Source organism: Hydra vulgaris, chromosome 04, assembly GCF_038396675.1.
Source record: "Hydra vulgaris chromosome 04, alternate assembly HydraT2T_AEP".
NCBI classification, from domain to species: Eukaryota; Metazoa; Cnidaria; class Hydrozoa; order Anthoathecata; family Hydridae; genus Hydra; species Hydra vulgaris.
Genome location: NC_088923.1, coordinates 35,256,234 through 35,267,500, shown reverse-complemented (window position 1 = coordinate 35,267,500; position 11,267 = coordinate 35,256,234). Strand labels below are relative to the sequence as shown.

Below are 11,267 nucleotides of genomic sequence, written 5' to 3'. Positions count from 1 at the left end.
TGGAGAACAATTTTGCAAGACTATGACAGGAATGTTGTCTAGACCACAAGCCATAAAAGAGTTTAATCGAGAAATGACTTTAGCAACAGACGCTGGAGTGATTTGAATGTCTAACAATGGGTTAACCTGTGTAATAGGAATGGAAGAAAGAGAATGGCTATAAGATTCAAGAGTCGAATTAGAAGAAAAGTTCTTTGCAAATAGTTCAGCCTTATCCTTGGGAGAGGTAACAAGATCAGTGTCATGAATGAGAGATGGAATGTTAGACCTACCCATGTTAATGACGCTGTTGAAGATTTTCCAAAAGTCCCTTGAGCCTAACTTCTGAGATAAGATAGCAAAAGTGAACTGAAAATAATGGAGCTTTGCATCAGATAGCACCTTTTTTTCTTGCAATAATAAATTGACCATAATAGTATCAATGAGTGTAATATTGTTGATAGTCATAATCAGAGTAATATCATGAGATTTAATGCCAACCTGAATCCGCAGTATAAGAATGATATAAATTTATTAAATAAAAAATTAAGGATTTCAAACACACATAATATTCAAAAACTTAAAAAAATTTTAAAACTGCATGCCTTTCCTGGGTATTTACTTGATTTGCAGATCAAGAATGAGTATTTTTATTAAGACACTACCACTAGGTCAATTACCATTCAAGGTTTACAAGCTTCTCACAATCTTTGTTATTTTAGTAAGGAGTTTCTCTATTAATGAATTTCTTAACTTTATTCTAGCAATCTATTAAAATTGCGCATTTATTTTAACAATTTAAAACAAATATTTAAAATTAAAACATAATTACCGTCAGTAAAAAAGCGCAGGTATTTGCAGTATTGTACCAGATGACATGGTTTATAGCTGCTGTTCAATGTTTGTTCTCCAGTACGTACATAAGTATTTACACTTATATAAAGACCTGTAAACATATTGTTTTGATTTTTGGAAAAAAAACTAAAAATTAAGTAAAGATTAAAAACACAACATATTTATATACCATTATATTGTATATGAGGTCGCTGATAATACATCAATCTCCAAGAATTAGAGTATAAATGTGTGACTTTGCAAGACGTACCCCAAATTCTAAAAAAGCATATATATATATATATATATATATATATATATACATATTCCTACACATTCCTACACATTAACTTAATTGAGAAAACTAATTAAATATATTGTTTTTTTAAAAAAACCACAAAAGCCCAAATTAAAAGACTAGAGTGTTTTTAAAAGCTGAATCTTTTTATTTTTACTTTTTTACTGTAAAACATGTGCAGAGTTTTACAGTAAAAAATTGCTACAATGACTATCTTATAGTCTGCTGTTACAAGGAAGTGCCGATACATTGACTGAGGGTTTGGTTGGGGCAGGTAGTCTATCAATTAATAAACAAAAAACTTTTTAAAGTTTTTAAACTTTCTCCAACCTTTAAAACAAACTTTTTTTTTTAAAAAAAAACATAAAACTTATAATTTATTAGAAAAATTAAAAACGACCACGCTTGAGTAGACACATATTAATTATACAGTATTATTTTATTTAGAATTTTATTTTAATTATTTTATTTAGAATTAGAACTAAATACTACATAATTAAAATAAAAACAATTATATTTTATTTCTTATATTTATTTTAATTAACATTGAATTCCAATCTGGCTCTATTGAAAAAGTCTAAATAGCAAAGCTTTAATGATCATTGGAAATACAGACTTTATATTATTTATATTACTAATATTTACATTCAAAACCATGTTGAAAACTTCCTCCTCTTCCTTATTAGATAATATATAAATAATATATAACGAGTACTATATTAGAAAGCTATTTATACAAGGTCAAAAAATATCTGCCACTGCAATCTCTTCAAAGGCCTTATCATTTTTTACAATGACTTGAATCTTTATGCTTTAGCCTGTTCACTATGTATTTTTGACTGTTGACTTCAATTTTGTTTTAGCTGAAAGAAGAGATCATCATTATCACCATAATCATCATCATCATCATCATCATCATCATCATCATCATCATCATCATCATCATCATCATCATCATCATCATCATCATGATTTTGTCCTGCATTTTATTAACATTCTTATACCTCAAGCTTGTATTGCTCAAATATCAGCCACATCCTTATACATTTTTCTTATCCTTATCTTATATATTCTTTGTCTTGATTTAACTGTTAATACCTTTTTCTATTTTAGATCAATGATGCTTTTGTGATCAACACGTTGGATAAAAATTTGAGTACAAATAACTTTAAAAAACACTAAAAGAATTACTTTTTGCAAATCGTTTTCCATAAATCTTCATCTCTGACACATGTATAAAACCACTTGCAAACCTAATTAAATAAACCTAACTAAATTTTAATTAGATTTAATTTTTACAATTGAAAAAACAAACCACCTTAATGAACTTAAATTTAATTAAACTAATAAAACCTATTTAACTTGAACACCTATATAAAAATATAAATATATAAAAATATAAATATATAAAAATATAAATATATAAATATATAAATACATAAAAATATAAAAAAGAAATAATAAACATAATAGCATAACTGCTTTAAGAGAAAATTCAAAAAGTCTTGCATGGTTTTAGTGTGGTAGTTACACTGAGGTTAGAACTTTATTTGCTTTGTTCACCTACCTTAAAAGTCATTTGAATTTAATTAAAAGTAATTTTATATTATTAATTTTAATGCAATTAAAAAATAAAGATCTTGTAGTGTTTAGATTTTCTTTTTTATGGCTTTAAGTTTATTTTTAATGTCTATTTTACAATGGATTATTTTATTAGACCATAGAATCTATAGAAAAATAAATACTATTTATCACAAATTAGAAAAATGAAAATATTAAGAAAACAATGCTAATATATCCACTAACAATCATTAATTACATATATTTAATACAACATACTAATGACAGTCGTTCCAGAGATTTAATATCTAGATCCAAAGAAACAATCCAGCGAATAATAACATTAAGCAGTTCGGTAGGTAGTGCTGATATATGCAAACCCTAATAAAATTTTTCAAAATCTTCAAAAAAATTTTATGGTGTACTATTTATTAATAATTTAACTTATTTCATTATTTATCATATTGACAAATGGCAAAAAATGTTTTTATGTATGTGTATATATACAGTTCCTTCCAATAAGTAACAAAACATTCCTAAAATTTAAAAATTTGCAACATTTTTACAATTTTCTTCAACATAATACTATTACATTAGTGCAAATTACTCCCAAATCACTCTCTGTTCACTTCACTATAACTTCTTTGGTTATTTACTTTGACAACAATTAAAAACATGACAGATTTGAAACTTTATCATTATATTACTTTTACTTGGCTTTTTTGTAACATTTTGCTATTATTATCGTAATTATGATATAGTCTGTTATTTATTATATATATAGTCTGTTATAAATCAGCATATACGTGTTTTAATGCCGCATCTTAAAAAATGTATAAAATATATGTTATCTTAACTTTTTAGTGCTCATTGTAGATAAGATGCTTGGTTATCGGAGACTATCAATGAAGGAGAGGTTAAAAGTTTTTAAGGTTGAGCAAGGAGATTCACACTCAAAAATCACCAAGAAGATACATACAACACCAGGCAACGTATCCAAGATTGTATCAAAGCACAGACAAATCAAAAGTTGCAATGATCGACCCAGAAGCAGGCAACCACAAAAGATGACAGTTTGTGAAAATCAGATTATTGTTTGGACCTCAATTGAAAACTGTTGCCTAACTATCCCCAAAATCAACTCAAAAGTTTTTTTAAGGAAAAAATACTGTTCGTAAAAGACTAGTAGAAGTAGGATTACGTGGTAGTGCGGCTGTCAAAAAACCTCTACTTTCAAATGCAAATTGTTGTAAATGACTAAATTTTGCCCATGAACATCAAAATTGGTTAAGCATTGTGGATGGACCAGCCATGGTTTAAGGTTGCATGTCGGATCTTGGTGTTGGTCATCTGTACAGGCATGTGGGGACTGTAAGGGGTTGATCATAAATTATGTCACGTAATTTTTGACTGTTTTTGACCTCCTCCCCCCCCCCCTGTCATAAAATCATAACACTTAAGAAGCAAGTTTTGTATGAGTCCTCGCAAAACCAACAACCCCCTCCCCCTAATAACATGACATAATTTATGGATTATCCCTAAGACAGCATCAGTATGTCTAGGTCTTACAATTTCACATACTACCTTCCCCTGTGGATCTTTTCGGCAGAGGTGGTTAGTTTATTTTCATGCATGATAATGCTCCATGACACAAGGCAAGAAAAGTAACTGACTATCTTTGTCAAAAAGGGGTGGTTGTGGTGGACTGGGCACCACAGAGTCCCAATATGAATTCAATTGAGAATCTGTGGAAAGAGCTTTTTAGGAAAGTCAAAGTAAGCACCCCAAGAACACTTGATGAGTTATGGTCAAAGCTTGAGACAGAATGGAAGGCTCTTTTTTTCTTATTATAATAGCTTAGTTCCCTATGCCTGTTTTATAAGAGTTTTTCTCAGCATGCGCACTCATTAATCCTGCCAAAGCCCACCAATATATATATATATATATATATATATATATATATATATATATATATATATATATATATATATATATATATATATATATATATATATATATATATATATATATATATATCTTTAGTGTTGACATTGTGTATAAGAGCATGTTATATTAGGAAGAAAACAATTAATACGAATTCTCTTAATACAATTAATAATTGGTTATTAGAAATTTTCGCTGGATTATGGTTACCAGCATAATCAGCTCGTAAAAAATTTTTATACAAAAAAAAATTTTTTTTTTGTAATGTTAGAAATAGTTTAAAATTAACTGAGGTCTGCAGTTAAATGGCTTCTTTCTTGCTTACGTAAAAATGTAAAAAACGGATTCCAAAATTTAGTTTTTACAAACTGCCCGTTATCTAAATTAATTCCGCCATGTAAAGGTGAACATTGGAACCTATGTATTTCAAGAGCTTTGTGCATTTTTCGATCAAATTTTTTTGTTTCAACTTTAATAGTTTTTATGTTTTCTCACTTTATTTCTTGTGAGCAAAACTTATTATGGGTGGCTATTGCAGACTGATGTTGCCCCTCATTTAAACTTTTTAGATATTGCTGAGTCCTAATTTGAAGTTTAGTTTCATCTACGTATCTCTTTGAGCATTTGTATTCAATCAAATAAGTTCCAGGTTGACTATTATGTGGCAGTTTAGTTTTGTTTTTTAACGTTAGTAATATTCTTAAATTTGGATTTGATTTGAAGACTACTCTATAGCCAGCTTTCCGAAATATTTTCCTTAGTTTTGGGGATAGTGATGGTATCCACAATAGCGATACAGTAGGGAGGTTAAAAGAGTGTGATTGAACTTTGTTGATTTTTAGGGACCATTTCCAATTAAGTTTGCAATCCTTTTAAGATGGCATATGTTGTACCCATTTTTGTTAAACATTTGAATATGGAAATTAATCTCATTAATCAAATTTGATCAAAAAGTGTACAACGCTTTTGAAATACAGAGATTCCAATGTTCACCTTTACATGGCGGAATTAGTTTAGATAACGGGCAGTTTGTGAAAACTAAATTTTGGAATCCATTTTTTACACTTTTACGTAAGCAAGAAAGAAGCCATTTAACTGCTGACGTCAGTTAATTTTAAATTTTTCTAATGTTACAAACAAAAACAAAAATTTTTTGCATTAAATTCTTTTACGAGCTGATGATGCTGGTACCCATAATCCAGCAAAAATTTCTAATAACAAATTATCAATTGTATTAAGAGAATTTGTATTAATTGATGTTTTCTTACTAATATATATAAAACTTGTTTCTCCACGCAGCGACCTTGTACGTCAAGGTTTGTGTTTCAGAGTTATAGAGTTGAGAGAGGGTTATAACCACAATTAAGTAACCTCCTCATCTGTAGTGGTCTTCTGGGCCTTGGAGAGGTGAATTAACTAATACAAAAAAATGCGCGGGGATTTTAATTCAATAAAGCACTTTTGAATTTAAATTACTTTAAATCTCTGCGTGGAAGCCAATAATATTTTGAAGTTTATATTTAGTTTGATTTACTGACTAAATAAAATATTTTGCAGTAAATTTACATATAAACTAAATCAAAACAACTAGTTAAATTACTACAGTAAGTTACAGTTACTCGACTATTGAATGTACTTAATATACTTAAAGACTCTCAAAGTTAGCCATACAAATATTTTATTTATACGTTTTATGTTGTTAACACATAATATAAGCTTCTAACTAAAAATTATTCTAACAAGAAATCTCAAATAGAGTATGAAAAACGCGATTTTAATAAAATGAAAATATAAAGAAACAATTTTTTTTATATTTTCATTTTATTTAAAGCGATATCAAGATTAAATCGCATCGCATTGCGAGGATCATTCCTGAAAGTTGAACATAAATCTAGCTACAGTAACAGATTTAGAACTTAATGCAAGTGAGGAAGAAAGTTTTATATAACGCATACATTTTGAAAAGTTAATTATTTTTTGTTTCTTGAAAATAGCTTTAAAAGTAGAAACTATTGCAAACATTAAACCAGTGATTATTACAATCATTAAGACCAAAAATTAAATTATAAAAATTTTTATTTTTACTGCTCAAAAAAAAAAAAAAAAAAAAGTTCATTATTTGTACACGAAAATTGATAAATTAATCAAAAGTATTAAAAAAAGTTGATTTCCTTCTGGATAAAACAAGTACAACTCAACAAAATGTTGACCAAGCTGTATTTCGCTATCAATATTTTGTGGCAAATCCTTTGTTGTTGATCACAGCCTTGCATCTTCGAGGCATAGATTCGATCAGGTGATCAATGAAACTTTGTGGAATCGCTTCCCAGGCCTTTTGGATTTGTTCAAAAAGTTGATCCTTATTACGAACACCTTCACGATTAATTCTGCCGTTGACGATCTCCCACAGGTTTTCGATAGGGTTGAGATCCGAAGATTGAGGCAGCCAATCCATCACCAATAGGTGGTTGTCTTGAAACCACTGCTTGACTACTTTTGCAGTGTGTTTCGGATCGTTGTCTTGCTGAAAAACCCATTTTATTGGCATATTCCATTCAGCATTAAGTAACATAACATCTTTCAGGATATTTTTATACATGAAATGGTCCATTATTCCATTGTTTCGATGTATTAGACCTAGACCTTTAGCAGAAAAACACCCCCAGACCATAACATTGCCTCCGCCATGCTTCACGGTCTTATGGCAGTAACGTAAATCGAGGCGTTTTCCAGCCGGCCGACGTACACAGTAAATGCCATTGCTCCCAATTTTGTTGAACTTCGATTCATCACTGAACAGGACAGTTCGCCATTTCTGCACATTCCAGTCAATATGAGATGTAACAAACAGGAGTCTTTTCTTCTGGTTTTTTAGTGAAATCAGCGGTTTCTTTGCAGGGCGTCGAGAAAACAATCCAGCTTCAACAGCACATCGTCTGATTGTTTGGTCCGATACAGGCAGCTCTAATTGCTTTTGTATCTCGACTGATGATATCCAGGGATCCTTCTTGACGGATCTGACGATCATAGAATCCTCTCTAGAAGTGGTGGAACGCGGTCTTCCACCTTTGTTATCTGCTGCCAACTTCCCCGTAGAACGATATTTGGAACATAGACTCGATACGGTCCATTTTTCACGCGATATTGATCACAAATACTTTTTTGTGACATTCCACTTACGTAATCGCCAATAATTTTCTTTCTTAGTTCCAATCAAAGACTGTCGGGAGCCATTTTTGCACTTGAAGTCATAAAAATAATAAAAATAAATAATCACGCTTCTCAAGGCTTACCGTGTTACATTTACCTTGTGATGATACAATAAGGCTCTGTGGAACACAACGTCTTGGTTGTCTGTATTGATGTAATGAAACACTTGTTGTATTTCACTTCTTGTATTGATGTTCTTTGATATAGCACTTTGATAAAACTCACTTCGATAAACTGTCTTGATAATAATGACTGATTGACTTCCATATACTGACTGAATTACATGTCGATTTACATGTCTCTTATATAGTAAAATGAACCTGTGTGAACCTGTTCTGGAAGATTCTAGATGTTTCTTTTTGATGCTTCTGGAAGCTTCTGGATGCGTCTGGATGCTTCTGAATTTTTCTGGATATTTCTGGATGCTACTGGATGCTTCCAGATGCTTCTTCTGGAAACTTCTGGGAGCTTCTGCATGCTTCTGGAAACTTCTGGAAACTTCTGGACACTTCCTTTAATTATTAAAAAACTTCCGTGACGTTGACACGGACCAGACTTAAGAAAATGAAACAAACCAAAAAAGTTGCACTTGTTTTGTCCGCTGCAAAATGGCACTTGTCAACAAAATTCTGCCTGTGTGCTGTCACCTGTCAGCTGATTGCTCATGTCATGGCATGCTATGACTCCAGACTCCTGAACTGTTTGCTGTGGTAGTATAGTTCGTTTCGTTTTTAAGACATGTAAAATTAGGAACACTTTTTAGCATTGTTCGATGTTGGTTGCAAATGTTTTGTCCAATACTGTATATATATATATATATATATATATATATATATATATATATATATATATATATATATATATATATATATATATATATATATATATATATATATATATATATATATATATATATATATATATATATATATATATATATATATACATATATATATATATATACATATATATATATATATATATATATATATATATATATATATATATATATATATATATATATATATATATATATATATATATATAATAAAAATATTTAAAACCTTTTGAGGAGCTTCAGCAATGCATGATCCTTTAACATTTAAATATTGCAAAGAAATTGTTAGTGTTTCCAAGGCATTGCTGTAAAAAGAGTTATTATACAAAACTAAACCACAAATTGAAAGAAAAAATGAAGAAAATGGGTATTAGAAACATTTTTAGGGTATTAAAAAGTAAAAACAAACATTAAATAATAACATAATTATTAATTTAATAGAATTAATTACAAATAAAGTATAAATATCAAGGTATTAGGGTGTTAAAAAGGGTTATTAAGAGTTAGCGATATTATGAATAATTTTCTAACTTACAAAAATAATATGACAAAAAACACTTAAAATCACTTACATCTCAGTACTATTGTCAGGAAAACTAATTTTTACTTCTTGCTCTAAACATTAAACACAAAAAAGCTTTTAATTAAAGATTCAAAAAGAGCAGTATGAGCTTTTAACTTAACACACAATATTACATATTTAAATTTCATTTCTTTGGTTCCTTTTTATTAAAGTAGGATATTATTAACTTTATTTTAAATAATTGATTTTTTTTCTATGTGTGTTTGTACATGTGTATATATATAAACTCTTATATGTTGTCAGAAAGTTTTTTCCGTATTTTGTTGACAAAAAGTAAAAATTAAAATGCAAGACCGGAACTTTTTTTTTTATCAATTGATAAACTGCCTGCCACAACCAAACCCTCAGTTGATGTAGCAGCACTCCCTTGTGAGTCAGGCTAAAAGATAGTAGATGTAGCAGCACTCCATTGCGAGTCAGGCTATTTGTCAGTCGATATAGTAGCAATCCGTTGCGAGCCAGGCTATTTGTCAGTCGATGTAGCAGCACTTTGTTGCAAGTCAGGCTATAAGATAGTCGATGTAGCAGCACTCCGCGCATGATTTACAGTAAAAAAAATAAAAATAAAAACATTGTTTATATTGTTAAAAACATTTTGGTCAATTAAATTTGAGTTTTAGCAGTTTTTGTAAAAAACGAATAATTTGGTTTTTACTTTCTGACAACAGGCAAATGTTGGACGAAAGTCAAAAGTAATTAAAAGTGACGTATTTGTTTGCATAAGAATCATTTTTTTCCTTCCATACTCCCAAATGCAACAAACTATAGAACTATATATATATATATATATATATATATATATATATATATATATATATATATATATATATATATATATGCATATATATATATATATATATATATATATATATATCAATATATATATATATCAACATATATATATATATATATATATATATATATATAAATATATAAATATATATATATATATATATATATATATATATATATATATATATATATATATATATATATATATATAATTTATGTTAGTGTATTCTACAAACAGAGTGCTCAATGTTCTAAAAGAGCAAGGCAATAATAAATTAGTAAAAACATTTATCAAATTTTTGACTACTTCAACACAGTGTTTCACCATCAGTAGGTTCATCAGGAAGAGTCCTTGATTGAATGATTCTTCCTGATGAACCTACTGATGGTGAAACACAGTGTTGAAGTAATCAAAAATTAGATAAGTGTTTTTACTAATTTATTTATATATATATATAGATATATATATATATATATATATATATATATATCAATATATATATATATATATATATATATATATATATATATATATATATATATATTGATATATATATTGATATATATATTGATATATATATATATATATATATATATATATATATATATATATATATATATATATATATATATATATATATTGATATATATAATTATAGATTTGCTCTTATTTTTGATTTTATTGAAGATCCTCCAGAAGTCATGAGAGCCTAATTTTTGAGATGAGATACAAGATTTCATGACCTGAGAATAGCGGGTTTTGGCGTTAAACAAAACCTTTTTAAAATTGTTTTTAGCAGTAATAAACAGACGTCTGTTTTCTGGAGAATTGTTTTGCTGATAAATGTGGAAGTAACGGTTTTGATTGGCAATCGCAGCAGCACAGTGTGAGGAAAACCATGGAGGAGAGTGAGGCTTGACCTGGAATCGTCGAGAGGGAACAAAAGATTCCATGCCAGCCTGAATCCACAAAGTTATGTAAGAAGCACATTTGTTGACAGGAAGACGAAAGATTTTTACCCAAGGGCCATCACAAAGAAAATCACGGAAAGAATCCAAGTCAGCTTTACTGTAGTTGTAAGAGGTACGATAATAGGGGGATTCAGGTGATGAAGAAGAATGAGATATTAGTTTTAGAGAGATCAAACTGTGATCAGAAGAACTGAATTAGTTTTAGAAGAATTAGTTTTAGAGAGATCAAACTGTGATCAGAAGAACTGAATTAGTTT

The 11,267-nt window shown here is 28.9% G+C and overlaps 1 protein-coding gene across 2 annotated transcripts in view; it reads right to left on the bottom strand.

The window, feature by feature from the left end:
* The window catches only part of LOC100209482 (F-box only protein 9), a 30,041-nt gene that overhangs the window by 9,378 nt on the left and 9,396 nt on the right, over positions 1-11,267 (bottom strand). Inside the window, exons 5-10 of one of the 2 annotated variants that reach the window (XM_065796181.1) lie at positions 9,236-9,278; positions 8,890-8,968; positions 2,951-3,052; positions 2,303-2,364; positions 1,004-1,092; positions 812-925 (exon numbers count right to left, since the gene is read on the bottom strand). In XM_065796181.1, the coding sequence (XP_065652253.1) occupies positions 812-925; positions 1,004-1,092; positions 2,303-2,364; positions 2,951-3,052; positions 8,890-8,968; positions 9,236-9,278 (489 nt within the window). The remainder of the gene's footprint in view (positions 1-811; positions 926-1,003; positions 1,093-2,302; positions 2,365-2,950; positions 3,053-8,889; positions 8,969-9,235; positions 9,279-11,267) is intronic. The other variant, XM_065796182.1, reaches the window with a different exon arrangement.